The sequence below is a fragment of the Andrena cerasifolii genome, chromosome 9 (assembly GCF_050908995.1).
Source record: "Andrena cerasifolii isolate SP2316 chromosome 9, iyAndCera1_principal, whole genome shotgun sequence".
In the NCBI taxonomy this organism is placed as follows: Eukaryota; Metazoa; Arthropoda; class Insecta; order Hymenoptera; family Andrenidae; genus Andrena; species Andrena cerasifolii.
The window spans coordinates 590,691-612,257 of record NC_135126.1 but is presented as its reverse complement, the minus strand read 5'-3'; the positions used below and the strand labels follow the sequence as shown (position 1 = coordinate 612,257).

General features: G+C 37.8%; 3 protein-coding genes across 5 annotated transcripts; 1 reads left to right on the top strand and 2 right to left on the bottom strand.

Annotated features, from left to right (window-relative positions):
- Positions 1–2,327: 2,327 nt before the first annotated feature.
- On the bottom strand, positions 2,328–5,009 carry LOC143373003 (cell cycle checkpoint control protein RAD9A-like). The gene is given in 7 exon segments (XM_076819751.1): positions 2,328–2,739; positions 2,741–3,032; positions 3,679–3,850; positions 3,924–4,080; positions 4,152–4,316; positions 4,383–4,585; positions 4,687–5,009. Coding segments are annotated over 7 exon segments (1,419 nt in total). The 5' UTR covers positions 4,721–5,009; the 3' UTR covers positions 2,328–2,343.
- A 6,326-nt stretch (positions 5,010–11,335) lies between these two features.
- Positions 11,336–16,540, top strand: LOC143373564 (damage-control phosphatase ARMT1). 2 transcript variants are annotated; one of them, XM_076820959.1, is made up of 7 exons: positions 11,336–11,354; positions 11,438–11,606; positions 11,747–11,852; positions 11,927–12,174; positions 12,252–12,437; positions 12,506–12,908; positions 12,988–16,540. In XM_076820959.1, the coding sequence occupies exons 2-7, from the start codon at positions 11,512–11,514 to the stop codon at positions 13,345–13,347; spliced, it is 1,398 nt and encodes a 465-aa protein (XP_076677074.1). In that variant the 5' UTR covers positions 11,336–11,354; positions 11,438–11,511; the 3' UTR covers positions 13,348–16,540. The 2 variants fall into 2 exon arrangements, with proteins under 2 accessions (XP_076677074.1, XP_076677073.1); XM_076820958.1 differs by lacking the exon at positions 11,336–11,354 and having other exon boundaries at positions 11,392–11,606.
- Positions 16,541–16,739: 199 nt separating this feature from the next.
- Sau (Golgi phosphoprotein 3 homolog sauron) lies at positions 16,740–20,983 on the bottom strand. Of its 2 annotated transcripts, XM_076820961.1 has the most exons (5): positions 20,729–20,983; positions 20,309–20,667; positions 19,972–20,218; positions 19,709–19,884; positions 16,740–17,489 (listed from the first exon to the last, which is right to left on the bottom strand). In XM_076820961.1, the coding sequence occupies exons 2-5, from the start codon at positions 20,552–20,554 to the stop codon at positions 17,241–17,243; spliced, it is 918 nt and encodes a 305-aa protein (XP_076677076.1). In that variant the 5' UTR covers positions 20,555–20,667; positions 20,729–20,983; the 3' UTR covers positions 16,740–17,240. The 2 variants fall into 2 exon arrangements, with proteins under 2 accessions (XP_076677076.1, XP_076677075.1); XM_076820960.1 differs by having other exon boundaries at positions 20,309–20,982.
- Positions 20,984–21,567: the final 584 nt, after the last annotated feature.

Here is a 21,567-nt window from a genome sequence, read left to right as displayed (position 1 = left end):
CAGTTGCCGCCCATATACTCCCAAAATATTTAATAAAAAATCCGAGAGACAGCGCGAGCGCTCCGCACCGAAGATACTTACCTAGCCCATAATCAGCAAAAGAATCTCTTTGTTGTAACGACTAAGAGCGACATCTGTTACCATTGATTTTACGATCCAAACCGCCGATTTACTGCGGGTCGCTACATTCCACTCCACTACAAGAGCTTTTCATCACAGTTAATCGGTAGAATTCAAGCTATTATTTTCTAGTTCTACTACCCTGCATTTTGAACGAGTACAATAGGAATTAGCAAAGTGGATTTCACAACTTTTGCACGTGAACTTTTTTCGTAATTTGTGAATTTTTGTTGTGACAATAATTTTTTTGAGGATGTTAGGGGAGGGTCGGAATATAAGATTTCTAGAAAGGATTTGCGAAAGAACGGTTTTCATGAGCAAGGGACTTAGCTTCTTTCATACATGTAATAATTAACACTTATGAAGAAAATCCGTTGATCAACGGATTTTTCGAAGGGGGATCTACGGAATTCTACGGAATGTTGAACTTTTCTCTACGGATTTTCAAAAATCTGAGTTGGCAACACTGACTGGCGGTATCGCCTTTGACGACGCTTGCTACAGAATCACCCTGCATTTTGCATCGTGTATTTTTTTACATTTTGCAAATGATTGTACTCAAGAACTGTTATCAAGCCCTATAACAAAATTTGTATTTACTTACAACATATTTTGTATATCGTTTCCAAGCTATGTATACTGAAAAATAGGAACACACTCATTAACTTTTAGGGGGTGTTTTCACCCTGAAAACCCGAAAATGGGCACAAACAAAAAATTTCCTGATACCTCTATCGAGATCCTCTACAAATCTGCGCAGTTTAAAAAAAATCGGAATGTTCGGATAACCGGACTTCCCTTGTTAGATGGCGTCAGAGCCACAACCGTAGTAGTGACAAAGAGGAGATATAATAAGAGGCGTCACTCTGGGCGGAACCTTTGAAGTCCTTACTTGACCTTGGCATTTAAATTGGTTGTCAATTCAAGCGGGATATTCAAATCGACTAAATGTACCTTACCGCAAGTTGCTGATTATTGCCGAAGTTTACCGTGGTTTACCGATCATTGCCGAATGGGCATTTAAATTGGTTGTCTAGTGATTTCCCTAGTTTATGTCTGTCCTTATTGAGTGACGCCTCTTATTATATCTCCTCTTTGGTAGTGATCCTCTAGGGAGTGATCGGAACAACGTGTATCGTCGCTGATTGGTTGCCGCGATTTTGGAGCAACAGCGGAAGTAGACAGGGAAAGAAACTGTAAAAAAGAAAGAGACAGAAATACTGACGGAAAGAGAGAGAGAGAAATACTGATAGAAAGAGATAGATATGTTTATTTCCGGTTTTGCTCCAAGATGGCTGCGGTTATACCGATCACTCCCTAGAGGATCACTGAACCGTAGTTCTACGTGAAATATGCAGCAAGATACATTTATGCTTGAGACTTTTTTATTTCCAATATTAGACAACTTAGCCCCGTTTCGCACTTGCGACAAATTGCCGGGGACCAGGTCGTCGACGACCACGAGGTATACAGAAACATACAAGTTCGTACGCACTTGGTCGCGACGAACAACAAAGGTTTCTGGTCTCTTGGCGACTAAGTTGCCGGCGACTGGTCGCAAGTGCGTAACGGGCCTTACCCTAGGTCTTAGTATATAATAATAAAAGTTATATGGCATTGTCGACTGTGCATAAGAAACATAGAAATTACAACATAATTATTATTTACCCTGATAGCCAGATCTGGGCAGCAGAATCTGACGTCAGAACTGCAGCAGTCTGTGTCCGCATTTGGCTGCGTTCTGATGTGCAGAGCCTGAGGTGCAGTGCCTGATGTCAGATGGACAGCAGATCGACAGCAGATCGACAGCAGATTTCGCCGTCTGCTAGGCACAGCAACGGCGCCATCTGAGATACAGAATTACCAAGCAATTGCCTACAGATGGCGCTGTTGCTGTGCCTAGCAGACGGCGAAATCTGCTGTCGATCTGCTGTCCATCTGACATCAGGCACTGCACTTCAGGCTCTGCACATCAGAACGCAGCCAAATGCGGACACAGACTGCTGCAGTTCTGACGTCAGATTCTGCTGCCCATATCTGGCTATCAGGGATATACTTTAACAGTTTCAAATTTAAAATATTTTTTCAAATATAACTATAGTATATTCACATGAGATAAGGCTGATACCTGGAAATAAATTATAACTTAACACCAATTGGCACAGAAAATTTATAAGGACACTTGTTAAAAGCATAAATATAAGAGATTATGAGAAAATATATTTATTCCCTACAACACTCGTCTGAATCTTCAGCTAAGATTATATCATATCCAGGCAACGTTCTCGGATCAAATGTTCTTTGGAAACATTTCTGAAATACTAGACGTGCTCTTTTTTTGGCTGGTGGTGAATTTGGTACTGAATCATAATCGGGATTTTGTTGCCTATCTGTTTCATTATTATTAGACTTCCTTTTTGTTATTGAGGAAAATACAGAGTTCACTATCTTCTTTCTATTTGTAGATGTTTTACTAAGTTTTGGAGTTACATCACGACTAGATCAGGGATAATTAGGAAATTCCTCTCGCGTATCGCGTTCTACTGGCAGAACACTGACTTCATTTATATTGAGATCAACCCTTAGACTTCTGCTAGGTACATTTCGTAATGAATTAGCTTTTTTTAGAAGAATTTAGGTTTGTTTCTTTCATTTTTTCCGTTAAAGCTGGATGCGTATTTTCAGAAATTGTATTCCCCAATGTTTTATTAATCGTGGCTGACTTATTGTCTGTTTTACTTATAGATCTACTAGGTCTCTTTGAGATTCGCTTGCCTCCTACCCTCCTTTTTGTCGTCTTTTCGTTTGTTCCTATTAGCGTTGTTTCAGTCTGACTATCAGCATCAGAATTTAACGTAGACAGCACTAAATTTGCCTCAAAAGCTGGGTTTTTCAATGCAAATATAACTGGCCTGCAAAATATTAGTGAATAATTAGTCACGTATAAGCCCCGTTGCGCACTTGCGACCAGTCGCCGGCAACTTAGTCGCCGAGAGACCAAAATTCGGGCAACCAAACGAAGCGACCAGCAGACTGAGCAACTCGATACCTATCTGTTTCGTAGAGAGCGCCAACCAGAATGGACGTCAAGAAGATTGTTGTAATTATGATGTACATTGAAAAAAAAAAGAAAAAGATGAGGCGATATTGGGTGCATCCTATATTGTAAGAACGCCGTAAGAAAGGATATGTTTCCTGGCTTTCTCATTCTCAAATAAATGCACCATTTCTTCTTATTATTTTTTTAATGTCACGATTGGAGTATTCGTTATATGACAAGTCCCAAATTGCCTTTCGAGATTCAATTTGCAAAATAAATTTCTGCGTATCGAAATTCATTTCGTTGCTTGCAGGTGTCTGGTCGCCAACAAAGTCGCTCGTCGTGTGAACGCGTGCACTGGAATCAAGGCACCTCGTTGGTCGCCGCGACCAAGTGCGTACGAACTCATGTCCCCGTGCACCTCGTGGTCGTCGGCGACCTGGTCGCCGGCGACTGGTCACAAGTGCGCAACGGGGCTAAGTGAAAGAATATATGTATTTATATTAACTAACTCTTACTTTCCTGCTTCTTCGAAATATATACTAGCTGGTATTCTTACAGTTTCTGCAAAACTTAAAATAGCTTTGAATTCTTTCATACAAAATGTAATCGATACGTCGCTACTAATATCATATCTATCGAACTCCCCTCTGCCAAGTGCAACCTGCGTTCGTGTTGTATTTGATAAACCTGAGAAAGGTAAGTAGTTTCATTCAATGAGATAAACAAGCTATAATTATATTGCTTGAACTATATCATTTACCTGAAGTGTCATCGACATAATTCCTTAACAACAGCTTTTGCGATGAAACTTCTAATGTTATCTCGAATAAATGTTGATGGAAATTTTGCAACGCATCTCCTAATACTCGTGATTGAGATGAGAATTGATTTGACGCAAGATCTTTATTATATGCGATCTGCACAGTATGGATAGCAATAAAAAAAAGCAGAGGCTACACAGAGGCTATTGAGAATACGGATAACATACTTGTAACATTTCGCAGTCTAATATGGGCAATAAATGAGTCTTGGTAATACTGTTCTTATATTTTAAGATAAATAAAATTTCAGATGCGTTTGGTTCTAATCTTATGTGACAGGTTTCCACTTGTTTATCTATTAAATTGGCAGCTTTGAATACAGCCATCGCGCTCTGTAAAATATATTATATATGAAATCATTTGTAATATTATATGAAAATATAGTAATTCAGTATTACCCTCATTGAAATTTTACATTTCAATGCATCGTTTTCCTGTAGATCTCCATAAACATAATATGAGAAGTAGTTTTCAAAGAATGTGAAGTCAGCATACGCTGAACTGTTCATGTTGACGGTACGAAACAACATGGTACTCTTTTGTGGTTCTATGTACATTTCATCTCCAATTCTCGCCAATGCATGTATAGCTTTTGCTAAAACTAATACACGAATATTATATATAAATATTCATTTCCTGTAAGCGTACACACCCTTTGGCATGGAAGCCACTAAAATATAACCTAAATGAATTTCAACGTACTTTTTACACTTGCTCCTGGCACAGCGCATTTCATGTTGCCTTTATTTTCTTACGCTACTTATCATTGACTAACCATCAAGTATTATTTAATTTAGTAAGTAACTGGAAAAGGCGTTCAAAAGAATTCATAATATTGCGCGCGATTGAAAGCCAACGCACTAATGAATCAAGTGAATTCGTTACGCGCAGTTAACTATGAATTGAAAATGTATACGCACACATTTCGAACTTATACCTGAAAATGATTATTACAAATGAATAATAATTATAAATGTTAGTCGCAAGAATACGATCTGTGTTGCGAATAAATGCGAACTAAGTGTAAGAAGAAACGTAAACCTGTAATTCGTATTTTAGCGCATTGCAAGAAACAACTTATCGATAAAATCACGTATCTCGAAACTCGAAATTGTAGATGTCAATTTTCCAGGGTTGCCAAATTGGACGGTATTTCGCCATTTGGGCTACTTTTCAAGACCAACTGGCGCTCAAACATTGAAATCCAACGCTATTCTACGAAGTGTTCATCACCCACATATCACAGACGTCTTAAAAGACGTCAAATATACGTCCGTTATAGGTCTGGACATAGGAATATAGGGACGGAGGAATAGTTGCGACTATAGGGTAGATGTCCCAATTACCGTGCCCTGTCCCTATTACCGTGCCTTTATGCTTAAAAAAGCCGTGCAAAAAACTCGCATAAATAAATAAGGAAAGAAATTTGTTTAATTAAGTTAATCTATTAATGTATGTGTTACAAACGAGAAGGTTGCATTTTTAAACAATTTAAGCATAGTACAAAAATTTTCAAAAATGCATATGAAGATTTCGATGGATTTACCTAAACACGTACTTTACAGAAGTGAATAAATTGATAATTATCATGATTTGCACTTATGTAAAGTATTTATTATATTATAAAAGGTTCAAATTTTATGTAAAAATAGCAAAATGAGTACTTTTGAAAAGTTTTCGTATTTTTGAAGTGAATCCGGTAATTGGGACAGGAATTTAATGCTTGTCCCTATTACCGTGCCCCTCGAAGCCCACTGGCTCCCTCTGTAACTGCTAAACCTAACCTTACTTTCGTTTCTCAGAACGGGTGAACAGAAATTTGTATTTGCATATTTTGCGTTTGTAATGAAAAGGTCATATTAAAATTACATAAAAGCACCTCTCGTAGAGCAAAAAAATGTTTTGAACAGTTCAAAGTTCAAAGACAACCTAACCGCCGGAACGCTATTCAAAAAAGGGGACGGTAATTGGGGACACAGGAATAGGGACAACGCATTTTTCCGGGCACGGTAATTGGCACAAAAACATGTATTTTTATTTCAATTAAAAAAATATGAAAAATTAACATTTTCAACCCGAATAAATGCCGGAATAAAGAGAAAAGTTCAAAACACCGATATAAATTTTCACCAAGCAAAATTAAAGTAAGAGAAGTCAGTAATTAATTCCTTCGCGGGTAAGTCGGCGTCAAAGCACGGTAATTGGGACATCTACCCTAGTAAAGTGACTAGATATTTTCTGTTCCAATGCGGGACAAGCATAGAATAAATTCACCTCGAATAAAAAAATTATCTTTCACCGTCGAATAAATTCACTTCGAGTAAAAAAATTATCTTTCGCTGTCGAATAAATTCACTTCGAATAAATTTATTTATCCGTGGTGTTTCGAATAAAGATAAACCGTGTTATTCGAATTTTCGTAAAGAATAAACGTAAAATATCTTTTATTCGAGTTTATCTAGATATTATCTTTGCCCATCTCTGGTCTGAGATTTTGTTCAAATTGAAACACGTTATAGTGCATGTGAAAATAAGAGAGGTTCAAGTTGTCACATTTTGCCACGTTCCAAATTGTTTTATAAATACAGACCTTCAAAGTACACAAGTTTCATCAATTTTTTGAAAATTACATTTCGAATTTGGCAAAATGATTATTTAAATCCTCCTTATTTTCAGATGGACTCTACTTACTTCAATTTCAACAAAATCCCCAAGGACGACGGGGAGGAATTTTCAAAAATCCTTCCTTAGTGGTCGCCTACGTCATCAAAACAATGTACTTTTGAAATTTCACGTTCTTAGGTTAAAACGGTTTGAGCTTGGGCGTTGATGAATCATCCAGTCACTCACAAGGGAAGGACACCATGTGGTAGACACCGATTTTTATGAGCCATGGCACGATGGATCTATGTCGAAAATAAGTAAATAGGTGTCCGAGCGTTTCTGGCAATGGGGCTTAAGGGGGTAGACACGGGTAATGCAGCGCGCTGTATACCGACACAATCTGGCCCGAAACATGGGTCGGGATTTTTCGTTTTTCGTCCTTATATGAGCAGATTTGGGGTTGGGCGAGGTCTCATTCGAAAGAGGAAGGTTCAATGCGGAGCGCTCTGCTCATGGTTCAACGAGATTGTGTTGATATGTAATAATATCAGTGTCCAAAGTAAAGCAAAAGTCGACAAAATATACCCGCAGAATCCAAGCATTTTTAGGTCACTAAAAGAGTTTTGTGACTCAAACGGTGAGCAGAGCGCTCCGCATTGAATCTTCTTCTTTCGAATGAGACCTCTCCGAGGCCACAATCTGCTCATATAAGAACGAAAAACAAAAAATCGTGACTACATTCCCCAATCAGAGTTCCGCCACATTGGCGATAATACATAGCAAGTCACGTGACAAATTTAGTTGAGGTAGTAGATACGAGATGGCGCCTACTCGGGAGGACTGTGAGGTACTTTCCTACGGAGGCACTGGTGCCGGGGCAGGTCCACAAAAAATGAAATATTCGATGAGTAATAAAATGAACAATAAAAGTTTAATATATCAACTCAGGTACAGAGAGAAACCTCGTGGCAGCCTTGCACGTGGAAAAAGCTGACTGCCACGAGGAGAGATCCAATGCTTAAAACTAAAGTTCCGAGCGACACTAACACGGTGTCGCCGTTCCCGCCGCTGATTGACTTGTCAGCTTACAATCCCCTAGCGTGGCGAACACGCGTTCTTTCAGCGCGTTTGTGCTAAATGGCGCGCTTGCGGCGCCACAGGACTGCCAACGTGGATTCATAGCAAAACTGAAGCGATAGCTGGATATACGAGCCACAATAAAAGCATGATGGAGTCAATGTATGCATTTTCGGACGATTGTAGGTTAGGTTATATTCATTTTAGGCATACATTGACATAGGAACTGCTGGGAATTGTATACATTTACTAAATTAACGCTTTTATCGTTACATATACATCACTTGAAATCGCTGTCGTATTTATGCCACAGTAATTCAGGCAGTTAGAACAACAACGGACTAACCTACATTAAAAACAAATTTCCTATTGTACATCGATGGCTTACAATTAGTGCACACATATTGTATGTCCACTTTTAGCGTTTTTGAGAAAAACAGGTTCAAACATTCAATGGTACTTTATAATTACATAAATACTTTTTGCATTATTGTAATATAGGTATCACTGAAAGTATGTAATTAGTAGTATAAGTTAGAATCTGCAAAATTATAATAATAACTCGACAATAATGCTTGGAAGTTGGACATGCTATTGTAACCAAGAACAGAGGAGGACATACTATACTGAATGCTATTATATAAAAATGAATGAAAGGAATAATACTGGAAATAATCTCACTTCAATATTATATTTATTTTTAAAGTAACAGGAATAAAAAAGTAATTCGCGGTAGATATAGGAAGACTTTAAAATTTTTTTATTTATTGTCACATTTTTCCAAGACTATTTTCATCCTCTGGCATGGACACACAGCATTTGTGCACTCAGCATAATAAATTCAGGGACATACAATAAACAAAAATATAATTTTTGATGAATTTATAAAAAAGATAAAAATGTAATTTTTACGCAGCATAAACAGTCAAGCACTATTTCTTGCATATAAAAACTCAAATTTCATAAAAAGTAGACATACAATATGTGTGCACTAAGCCATCCCAATATTTTTGAGTACCTTTTTTATATTATTTGTTAATAGCCAACGGTTATATGGACAGGATCATTAAAGGAATTGAAGCATCATAAAATAGTAATAAACCCCGTAAACATTGTGTTTCATAATTATTCCAGTTCAGAATTCGTTCATGAAATCCGCTACTGAAAATGCGCAGGCTGGATGCGCGATATTATTATGTGGTCGGCTCCTCGAAGTGACAGAAAATATAACCTATATGCTATACCCGATTTCCTACAGATACTGTTGGAGCGTAATAATAATGTTTTGAAAGGATGCTAAAAAGTTCACAAATGTTTCGTAAAAGAACGAAATAGCCACTAAACATTTGTTGTCATATAGGATATATTTAGGTTATATTTTCTGTCACTTCGAGGAGCCGACCACATAATAATCACGCGCATCCAGTCTGCGCATTTTCACTAGCCCAATTCAAGATTCAATACAATTTTGTATATATAATGTTTGTTGATAACTGCTTTCTGCAGAGGACGTGTAATAAGTGTATTTCATGTTCTGTTTCGGTGCTTTGCTAGTAAAAAAATGTCTAACCTAACAAATTTCATTTTCTGGGGACATTTCCTCATCTACTTTCCCTTTTCACTTAGAATTCCTTACTGCTAACGTAGAATATTGTAGCATAAGCACATTTCAAGTAATTAAAATGTACAATGAATTTTCTACGTTTACAGTACCAGCCGACTTTCCGTTTAAATTTTTATAAGTATAACGAAACAGCTGAGAATTTCTTTCCTTATTCAGAATAGAATACAGAAATAGCAAACAACTCCCTCTCGGGTTCACCGGGTAATCGTCGATCTATCGGTATTACCATTTCTGTGCATAAAAAATGCTGTAATACCGACCTGCCGAATCGGCCTGGTCACGTGACGTGTCTACCCCCTTAAGCAAATGCTGAGAATACCGCCCTACATGGCGCGAATATACCACTAGCGCTGGTGACGGAGAATTCTTGAAGCCTCATTCTGTCATTTCTCGAGTCTGTCTCGGTACACGATTCATAAACTCATTATTATTTCAACGTACGATGCTTATTAGCGTTCAAACACACCAGACCACTATGCACAGATGTCTACTGGAGGCCACTATATCCGCAAAAATTCCCTTCTTGCCGATTCCAGGATGAAAGTTGTAATTTACGGTTTGTTTACTACAGGCCTTCCCAAGTAGGGGAAATGCACTCCTAAAACAGATGTTTCGGTTCTCCCTCCACCGGTGCGCCTTCAGCTAAGGTGGGACGACTCTTACAACCCTCTCTCCGAGGAGACAGTAACGTCGCTGGGAAGCATGTTGGGCGCTTTAGGGCGAAAGTACCAAATGTGTCAAATTTTTATAGGAAATTTCATAGTGACTTAAAAATAGTAGGAAAAATTAAAATTTAACAATGTATGTAATCAATTTTTTGTAATTCTTTTTACATCATTTTGAAATGCTAGTTTAAATTTTAATTTTTCCTACTATTTTTAAGTCATTATGAAATTTGTTATAAAAATTTGACACATTTGGTACTTTCACCCTAAAGCGCCCAACATGCTTCCCAGCGACGTTACTGTCTCCTTGGAGAGAGGGTTGTAGGAGTCGTCCCACCTTAGCTGAAGGCTTACCGGTGGAGGGAGAACCAAAACATCTGTTTTACGAGTGCATTTCCCCTACTTGGGAAGGCCTGGTTTACTACACACGTATACGTACATGCTTTTCGTAGCTTGGGAGCATATGCACACATTTAAGGCCCAGCGAGACGGCAGCCATACATATGTACATATAGGATTGCTCAAAGTGTGAGGTTTATTTGAAGACGAAGCAGCTGGACCGCGTATGTCTGACCACGCGTTGACCTACTCTACTTGCGTGTAATTTCAGTAACCATAACAGTAGCAGCTACGTACTTTCTGGAACTCAATGGATAAACCATGATATTAATGTGGTATATTTTCCATAATACTCACGTATCATATTACATCGATAATTTTTAATGTATGTACCAAGTCTCGACACCTTTCCAGAAAATCTCGATAATGCTCATTTGCATGAGCATCGCATTCATATCCTATCTTATCATTCTATACTTTTTCGCTTCACATCGAGAAATCTCCACGCTATTGGATGCTACTACGTGAAATACGTATATTCATGAATTTTAAAGTAGTAATTTATATTCCGCCGTTTTTCAATTCCCGCGCAAAGCTACATGCGCGTCAGGGAAATAAAATATCATTGAATCACTTACCTGTTCGATTGTTCATTACTGAAATTGTCTGCAACTAATTGAAATCGCCTTCGAAAATATGTAGTAAAGTTGTACAGTTCTAATTTGAGCTTTTACCGATAAGAAACTACAATTTATCGGTCCTTAATTTTAATTTTCAGCCAGAAACTATTCTTCTATCTTATAGCACTGGTAATATATCACGCTGATATATAGCCTGTGCTCTATTGATACTGATAGACAGTTTTACACACCTAGGTATATAGTTTACTATGCGGAAGTGTAGTAAGAATTTGTAAGGCTTGAATGACGTTGGAAAACAAAAATACTTACGCACGCGCGGCGCACGTGGTTGCCATCATATCGCTGACTTCACCGCTGAGTCTTGCTTCCGCGGAATATTCCCAAAAAAGCGATTCCAATATCAGAGATTAACATAGCACAGTAAATAACCAAAATTTACAATTCGTTACATAACCGAAAACCCGGACGTAATATGCGACATTATCATTGTCTAACCATTGCAGATTTCAAGCTACATGCACAGCTGACTGTGATCTACTGTAGTCTAGCTGTGGTAACGAGCATAGATACGAAGACCATGTTGATGCTCCAGAGATCGGGTTCGATAGACATACAAGGCTTGCAGGATATATGGACACCTTTTGGGGTACCTTTGGCGGGGGTCTACAAACGGTAAAACACTCATCATTTCTCTTTAACCTAGTAATCACAAAGCAGATCCATCGAAAAATACTACCGTATTCAGTAATCTGATAGCATTTGCAGCATGCTTCTAATAAAGTTTTTGCGTAATCCCATTATGGTTTTTATAGGAGCTTTGCTTATGTAACGATCAAGGATAGATTGCCAGTAATTTTAACCAAAATAGTTGATACTCTGAGCCGTAACAAGGATAATATCGCACAGCAATATGGGGAGGTAAAGTGTACACGTCCAGATGTGATCTCGTAATATGAAATAAGAATGAGAATACAATGTCCATAACTCCTTAGAATGCCTCTGAAGATATTAAGCAGATAGTAGGATTTATTAGTAAACTGAAAAATGAAATGGTTACAAATAAAACTTTAAAGCCTCTGAGATTACTGCCCAATGCAATAGACAATGATGCCGAAGAGTGGAACAAGTATCTAATGAAAAGGAGCCAAATAGAAGCCGGCACGCCAACATGGTTTAACACAGCCTGGCTGTACTGCGAATGTTACTTGTATCGGGCACTTGTACAGGAGTTTGTTCTCACGTATGTTTCAGAAGTCAGTGACGAAGCCGTAGCGTGTGAAAATGCACAGGGAATTATTCAAATGTTTTCATTTTCAGGAAATGTCTGCACGACTATGATCCTTTCGAGGAACAGAAGCGAAGCGCATTTACCAATTCACAGATCAGTATAAAAGCCCTTTGTACTTATACGACGAATCTCGCGCAAAGAGCAGAGGCTTTATCAGTGGCTGAGACTAAGGAAGAACTGTTTAAGTTTCTAAAACTAACTCTCTGGGGCAACAAGTATGCTTTATTGTTAATACCTTCTTGCATAATTCTATCACGAAATTTACCAGCTGATACTTTTACAGGTGTGATTTATCACTAAGTGCAGGAGCAGAAGTTAGTCAAAGTGGCAATCCTGTAGAAGTTTTGAAGTCATTAGACAAAGATATTCTTGTAAATAACTCGGAATTTGTTTGGAATCTACTAAGAACGAGAGACGCGAATAATACAGTTGTTGTAGATATAATACTCGACAATGCAGGTTACGAGCTTTTCACTGATCTATGTTTAGCAACGTTTCTAGTGGCTCAGAAACTTGCTGGGAAAGTCAGGTTTTACGTGAAACATTATCCGTGGTATGTCAGTGATACAATGACAAAGGACTTCCATTGGACTATAGACTATATGAACAATTCATCGAACAAAGACTTACAAGAATTAGGGAAACTAGCAAGGAATCACTTGAAGAACAATGTCTGGACTGTTGAGGTATAATGTATTCTATTTTTTATAATTGGAGTGAGATATTTGCGGCATAAATTTTACCCTCTGCGCTTGCTTTATTTAGGAAGAGTCCTATTGGACAGGACCTTACGATTTTGCAGGGATGAAAGAACATGATCCAGCATTGTATGCAAAGTTATCGGAAGCTAAACTAGCAATATTTAAGGGCGATTTAAATTATAGGAAATTAGTTGGTGATATAAACTGGGAATATACAACAGAATTTACTACAGCACTAAGAGGCTTCCAACCAACAAATGTTCTTAGCTTGAGGACAGTCAAATCAGATGTTTGTGCTGGTTTGCCATCTGGTGTAGCAGATGATTTATTTAGGGCAGACGAAAGTTGGATGTTTACTGGACAATACGGACTCATCCAAACAACTATGGCTGAAACTTGCCAGTGTCCTAATCGAACGTGTTAAAAATATCGGAAACTTGGAATTATTAAGAACATTGAAATCTAAAGAAACTTTAGCGTGCCATTGCTAGTGATGGGATTTGAAGCGCTTCGAATCTATACAGGTATATGACGAAAACTTCGAAGCTCTTCAAAAGTCTTGGTCGGCTTCGAGGTCTCGAAACTCTTGGTTCGAAACCGTGGTCGGTTTCGGACCCGTATGTATATACAGAACATCGTCTGGTACCCCGTGGCGAGGACAACACTCCCCAGTAAATCCTCAACAAATTTTATGGCTTTCGACCCTCGAAGGGGTTTGAATCCATTAAAAAGTGAGAAATGTCTAAGATTTTCGAATTTCTGATCAGATCTTTGCGAAAACGACGCCAATCGATTCCTTATGTTTCGCCGATGAAAATCATATCAAATTTCTTGTAAATTGGACTATTTTTAACGAAGGCAGCTTCAAATGATATCATTCGAATTTTCATGGAATTTCCTTCATAATGGTCCGAATTACGTCATTCTTGGTGTTAGTTTCATCGGCGAAACATAAGGAATCGATTGGCGTCGTTTTCGCAAAGATCTGATCATAAATTTCAAAATCTTAGACGTTTCTCACTTTTTAATGGATTCAAACCCCTTCGAGGGTCGAAAGCCATAAAATTTGGTGAGGTACTGGGGAGTGTTATCCTCGCCACGGAGTACCAGGCCGTCGAAACCTACCAACGTTTCAAACCAAGAGTTTCGAGACTTCTAAACCGGTCAAGCCAGCCGACCAAGACTTTTCAAGAGTTTTAAGCTTCGAAGTAGTCGCCTGACATTCAAGACCGATTCGAAGCGCTTGGAACCGCTTCGAAGTCCCATCACTAGCCATTGCATATACTTACTTTTCCGCTGTATTTCAGCCATCATGTTCAATGTACATAATTGACTGTATATATAGCTTGAACATCACTTTTAGAATCTGATCGTTACTATGGTTCGTGTGTTCCCATTTTTTAAGTACGCACAAAGTTTCACTTTTCGAATTATCTGCCAATGTAATTCAGGTTTTAAAAGCTAATATGAAAAGCTAGTCTTCAGATGTTTCTTACGAATTTCTAGGTACATATGTTTTCTATCTTTAAATAATAATATATGTGATACTACGTATTTACACGCGGAACTTTCATACTGTAAACTATTTCTCTGAAACGGGTCGTTCAATCGCAATATAGAGGTACATAATATAAAATTTTACGAATTCTAATCCAGAGATCTGAAACCCTTCCTACCTGAACTATAACTCAAACTATCGATAAGTAAAAATATCTTCTTGTTACTATTAATTTCTATCGTACATGATAGCAATAATAACAATACGTCTCGATAGTGTGCGAGTCTAACATTATCATGTTTATTAACTATTCGTCATATTACAAGAAAGTTAACAATAGTTTATACTTCTTAGACCCCTTGTAATAAATATATTACTTCAGATGCAATATAATAATATGTACTTCGATACGAATGTATTGATATAACAATATGATAAGTGTAATCTCATAATACTAAGGCAGCAGTAGTAAGGGAGTTCAGAATACCTATTTCTTTATCTCTCGTTTATTATTTTCAAGTTATATATATGTATATATATGGACAAAAATAAATTTACCGTTTTATAGTACACAATTATTTAAAACGAATTAATTCTATACAGTTTATGAACTTATATACGTATTCCCTCAACAGCATGAATAATACATTGATTAAAATATCTTCGTGTTATTGGACATTCTATTTAATAGATACAAAATGTCCAAAGAAATATTAATCACGTAAAGATATTTAATGTTAAATGTTATTGCAAATTAAGGACTATACTAACAGATTAATTAAATTAGAATGAAAATTCTAATCCTAACAATACAGAATTTTTAGCTAATACTATGCCAATAAGAGGTGCAAATATATATAGAGTTCTTCAATCTTTTCCAATTTAAGTGTTAAAGATGATGCTCGTATGTGTCTATGCATAACATATGGCTATAAAATTCATTGTTCAAAGAAAAAGTGACCATAGAAAATCTATATTCCAATCAATACGATCAGGAGGAATACTTTTTAAAAATAACAACGATAAACCTACCGCGTAGGTATATATATCTTTACAAATATAATTTGTGAGTTAAGAACTCAGAAATGCCACTATTAAATAAATACAACTAAGAGAATATTAAAAATATTTAATATTCACAATATACATGACTCTAAAATCAATTTTCAAGTTGTCGCGTAAATTTACTACGGATTTTATTATTTCAAAATATTCTTTCTAGTAATATGCGTAAAAACTTTTACAGCATAAAATTGAATTAACTGTTACACGAGAAATATACGTAGACATACAAGGTGGTTCGTAATTCGTGGCACCACCGAAAAGCATACAATTCTTCGTGTAAAATCAAACTGAAAATACGTCGTTCAAGATTTTCGATTTACTTTTACACGAAGACTCATCCCCCCTCAGCTCTACCAGACGTACGCGCCACCTTACGTGTACTTGAAAATAAGGACGATAAATTATTTGGTCGCGACTAAACGGATTAAGAAAGAAGATTAAATATTTCTTGATCATCCTATACATACTTGACAGATTTTCAAAACAATATCATATATATATTACTGACATTTACTTACATTTTTCCATTATATCAAAAGGGAAATAATAGCTATTCTTGAAAAGTCCAAGTACGTTTTAAATGGCGTCTGTCTTTTACCCTCACAAAATGATTCACTATTTATAACAGTCAAATCCCCAGTTGGCATATTTTCTACTTACATATCACATCACACACTGTCAATAATAGCAACATATACAGGATAAGTTAGTAACAGAACGCATCGAAAACGTATTTACACGTCGCGATTAATTAAAAAACCACATAGACTTTCGTTCGTAGCGCAATGTTCCCGCGGTACGCTTCATAATAAAGATTTAATTAGAAACTATGTTCATAAAGTAATTATATTTTTCCATATTCGAGTACTTCACTGCCACTTGGCGAAGCTCCGAGTTGTAACGTTCGTTTAAAAGGTAGTTTCGAAGTAAACCTAGTATAACCCGATTTGGTATAAAGATGGGCATCTAAAGTAATACTAAAAATTCGTCCTCCTTGTCGGAACTCTGCTGAAAGAATTACTTTCATCGGTTCAACATTCAGACAACCAGCAGACACGTGGCAGTTCATCCGACATTAAATGTTCACCACATAAATACCATGTCTATAAACATATTTGGAATCCATGTGCAGATATAACGGATACTGAGAAGATACGGGAGAATCGTCGGTGCTTTCTACCTTTCACGCCTGAACTGACATGGCACTACCCCACGCGCAAAGTTCTCATTCACACTTCGAATTTTGTTATTCCTTTTTCTTTTATAATATTTAAATACGAACATTCATAATTCCTGCTATCAAATGTATTAAATAACAATAATGGAAATTACTAATATTCTAAATCTGCTTTACACAGTCGGATTCAAGGTATTTGGTCTGAATTGTATGATCGTTAAAAATGATTGTAGTTACACGAACATAGCGATAACTGAAATTTTGGATGGTGTAGGACTAACGCATCCGTGGAACCGGAAGCAGGACATATTAAACGCTATTCAGACAGCATATTATAGAATGCCCACCACTGCAAGGACCAGGACCGACAATAATAAAATGCAAAATGGGAAGACTCTGTTGCGTTTTATTATTGATGGTCCTGGTTCTTCAGGTGGTGGGCATTCTATAATGCCCGGAGCTATTTCTATTTCGGATTGCAACTAAAATTCATGCAAAAATCGATAGTCCCGAGTATTCACTGGCTAGTACCCAGTGTTTGCGTGTTTTTATGTACTTGTAATTTGTAAGAGGACTGTTACTTAGTGAATGCAGCAAATACGGCCCAAAGAACCGGATTAGCGTTAGGTTTAGCGGCTTCTGCTTCGAAATCAAGATCCAGCAATGTCCGTACCCGTCGCATCGCTATTTCATAATCATCATCTGAAAGTGGTGCAAATGCATTTTCTAATACATCAGCTGCATGAGCTAAAATGACTAAAGCTAATGTTCGCCTGTCCATACGGCCAGCATCGTTAACCCAGCGGCTTAACACGGCTTCTTGAATCTGTAAGTTACAAAAGAAATAAGTTCTCGAAATTTTCCATTATATGTTTATGACTAGTATTCCATAACGAATGTACAAAGATGATAATGTCAGATCATAGCATTGATGACATAGGGTAAACGATACAGTTATTGACCAGGGTACAGTAGTTGACCACTTCAAATTTCTGCCGCCATAGTCTAATGAACATGCGCGCTTCCGCATCAATGATGCACTTTGATCAGAAAAGACAGTTCTACCTTTTGTTTTTAACCAAGAATCGACGATTTCAGTACAAGCATTCCGCTGTGAGATCGTCGGAAAGGAAAACGTGTAATTTCAACTCTCAAAGAAGGTAAAGGCTTAGCGGGCATCTTTAGAGCGGCAACTTGTTTAATGACTGTATAATCATTGTTCAATTTTGTTTGCCGTGAATGCTATTGATCACAATAAGTGACAAGGGCCCAATGTTAATATTCGTCTGTGTTTTGGAGGTGTTCAATAACTGGTTCGACGAATGCACAGGAATACAGTTATCGACCACTCGTAATTTTCATGCTGAAAAAGACCGCAATGAAAATTGATTTAGATCTTTGGAGGCACAGGGCAATGCGCCCTGTTTTTATACGATTTCGGGTATGACCTCCGATGATTTCTGATCTTTCATTGGTCCGGGGGTCGGTACGATAATTCGGAGGTCAAAGGCGCTTCACGAAAAAAAAAAGAAAAGCAAATGAAGAAAAAGAAAAATGCTAAGAGATGCAAAGAGAAGAAGAAGAAGAAAAGAAAGAGCAGGTGAGAGAGAAATCTAAGAATAAAAAAAAGCGAATGAGAAGCCAATGAGATCGCGGCAAAGTGCACGGCATACGTCGTGAAGGGTAGCACATGAAACTCATCCTGCCCCAAGAAAATATGTCTGTGATTTTGATATGGTGACAGATGGATTTAATCAAAATGATTTTACAGTAAAAAATATGCCATTTTCTTTTATATTCAGTAAGTGGTCAACAACTGTACCTAGACCGGTCAACAACTATGCCCCGACCGGTCAATAACTATACTTTTCAGTTATGTTTCTTTATAATAGCATAACATCGAAACTACTGATTTCTTCAAAGTTTCTTTGGTGTTATAATCATCTTCGATACTTTTCTTTTCGCCTGGTATAACAAAATTTCATTTATAAAATTCAAGTTACTTATTCCATAGCGTTTACCTAAATTGAAGCTCTTAGGTAGTCAACTACTTTATCGTTTACCCTAGTACAATAATAATGACAGTGTTAGGATCACACATACATCGCTAAGATAGTAAACAAGATTATTAAAACATAAAATTGTGCAGTACACGTGAAGCCTCAGAACCTCTGGAACTTAAGAGGACCTTCTGGTCTAGAGGCCCCAAAAATAGGCGATCTTTAGGAATTAATTAAAGGAAAACTACTACATATAATTTAATGCGACTTCTTGCATTGTATTAAGGATGTCTTAAATAATAGAAATATATTTTTTGTTTTATAATTAATCATTGGAGACAGCACTGGGGAGTCGTTAATGTCAAGGCGTCAAACAATTGATCCAAATTGGTGGGAACTGTATCTCCAAAAGTTATTATCCGATTCGACTGAAACATTTTTTATTTCGAGGAATATACTTCTGGCTGGGAGGGGGGGGGGGCAGAAAAAAATTTAAAAAATGATATTTTTTTAGAAAATAACGACACTGGAAGTTTGAAATCACTTTTTCCCTATATTTTTCGTCCTTTCACCGCCTTTAAAAATTATAAATTTTCATTTTTTTTGTAATTTTTTTATTTCCCCCCTAGCCATAAGTATATTCTCCAAAATAAAAAAAATTCAGTCGAATCGGATAATAACTTTTGGAGATACAGGTCTCACCGTTTTGAGAACACTGTTTCGAGAAAAACGCGTTTAAAGTTTTACGTGTGCGCCGAGTGTCCGGTTGTGTCCCATACAGTTGCCGCTACTTGAATGCCTATAACTTCGTGAATTTTACGAATTTCAACAAATCCTTTTAAACACGTATTCCTAAAAGGTCGAACATTCGAAAAATGAAATAAAAAAAGAATCGACTTTTAGACCGGAAGGCCCCTTAAACAATCTAATTGTCTCACATACATACACCCATAGCCACGTAAACAACGCAAGATAAGATACCATTTCCATGAATTAAAAGAGAACTAAATACGAAGTATAATATAACGATAAGCAAGTGATATACCTTCTTTACAACGCGGCTTTTGGCAAGGTTGTCAGTAAGAGGATGCGTTGTCATATCAAAGACTAAGAAATTCTGTTTTTCTGTCGTTAGAACTCCCTTTTCGACGAGATTCTTTGCTAATCTTTCTCTAACATTTTTCAACTGGTATCTCAATTTGAGCGGGTTCCATGTCTCCCCTGCACGAATATAAAGTAACATTGAAAATCTTCAGAAATGTACTAAACAACCGAGAACGTTCCCAAGTCGAGCAAGCGTCAACTAACCGCTGAGATACTCGATCCAACTAGGAACAGTTTCAGGCGGATCGGTTTCCTTTAAATGCTTGAGGGCTTCGTCTAACAATACATCTCCTGTCGGCGCATCATTCTTCAGTAACAGTTTCCTCACCAATAGACCCTTCTTACGCATGCCCGCCTTCTCTAATTCCACCCGACCACGGAATCCGAGTTCCGCCAAGATGCAACCACGTAACCCAGAACTTATGCAGTCGTTCCAAAACGAGGTGTATCCCTGGAAATGAATATTAAACAGAGTTAGATGTGACCTGAGGCCATCAGAAGACATACACCAATGGGGCAGAGGGCGATGATGTCAACAAACCTCCTTGTCCTTCAATCCGAGTAACAGAATTTCCTCCATGAGTGTCAACCGTGTCTCTTTGTCAGAGTCGTCGTCGATCGTGGAGTTTGAATTGAGATCCCTCTGCATGGAACGATCTGTGTCCGTCCCATGGCCCGACAGATTGTCGTTGTGGCCAGCATCGTTCGAGCCGTTCTGGCCTAGACTGCTGCTACTGCTGCTGTTAACCACACGTCGTCGTTGCACCAGCCCGTTAGTGCGATTCATTATTCGACGAGGAATGCAATCTTATTGCGATTACGTCCGCGTGTCAGATACGCCACCGTGTCGCCTTCACTTCCAGTCGATTAGGCGTGTAGTCAACTCGCAGTTAAAGCAAGCTGGCGGAATGTATCGAACAGTGCACACTATATTGTTGACGTTTCGCCCGATACGACATACCTTTCCAAGATGGCCAGTCCCTACGGACGTCGCTATTTTGTTCCGCCGACTTCTGTCCACCTATTTTATCCACCTGTTTTTATCCACTGTCTCGTCTCGCTACATGCGCTTGGCAAACGGTCCAGCGTACTACGTTTCGCGTAACACCTACACTGTACTCAACGTAGTTCGTTGTTTCGGCGATGCATTTACCTCGGCGCTAATGTTTTCGAGAAGAAATCTATCGCGGTTCAATCGAGGCCCTCTCGACAGCTCGCCGAGACAGGAACGCGATTTAGGCGCCGCGCATTGCGGTTCTTAAGAACGTTCACTCAGTCCACAGATGTCATCGTGCTCCGTCGACAATGTGGGGCGATTTTGTAGAATTTTACCATAGGATGGTTATAAACGGATTTGTGCTATAAGCACAGACGAGGTATAGAATAGACCTACCAAGCAATGTATTTTTGTGTCGCCGGTTTAGGGGGTCCTAGGACCCCCTTGCCATTTTAGTGTCGCATGCAACGTTACCGGTGAAGTCTTAAAACAGATTGTAACGCTACGCGTGGTAGGAACTAGAATTAAGCACGAGTAAAACTAGTTTATGTTTTGAGAGTCAATGCCCGCGATTTACAAATGTTTCTATTAGAGTAACAATTTAAAAATCGTCTTATGAACATATTTCGTTCAACGGAAAAGAACGGAGGAAGAAAATGAAACGATATCACATCGTCTTTTAACCTCGCTGTCCTATTCCGGTTTATTTAACGTAAAACAAATTTATTTAACATACAAATTTATATAAACAACAACATTATTTGTGGAAGACATGCTTTCATGATGTAACGTGGAATACCTCG

Excerpts from the sequence above, each read along its gene's own strand:
- Sau (XM_076820961.1), bottom strand. The coding sequence starts at position 20,554 with ATGAATCGCACTAACGGGCTGGTGCAACGACGACGTGTGGTTAACAGC. Across the intron at positions 20,219-20,308 it reads TCGGATTGAAGGACAAGGAG|GGATACACCTCGTTTTGGAA; the intron begins GTTTGTTGACAT and ends ATTCATTTCCAG. Across the intron at positions 17,490-19,708 it reads AAAGCCGCGTTGTAAAGAAG|ATTCAAGAAGCCGTGTTAAG; the intron begins GTATATCACTTG and ends TGTAACTTACAG.
- LOC143373564 (XM_076820958.1), top strand. The coding sequence starts at position 11,407 with ATGCGACATTATCATTGTCTAACCATTGCAGATTTCAAGCTACATGCA. Across the intron at positions 11,853-11,926 it reads TCGCACAGCAATATGGGGAG|AATGCCTCTGAAGATATTAA; the intron begins GTAAAGTGTACA and ends ATAACTCCTTAG. Across the intron at positions 12,175-12,251 it reads GTACAGGAGTTTGTTCTCAC|GAAATGTCTGCACGACTATG; the intron begins GTATGTTTCAGA and ends TTTCATTTTCAG.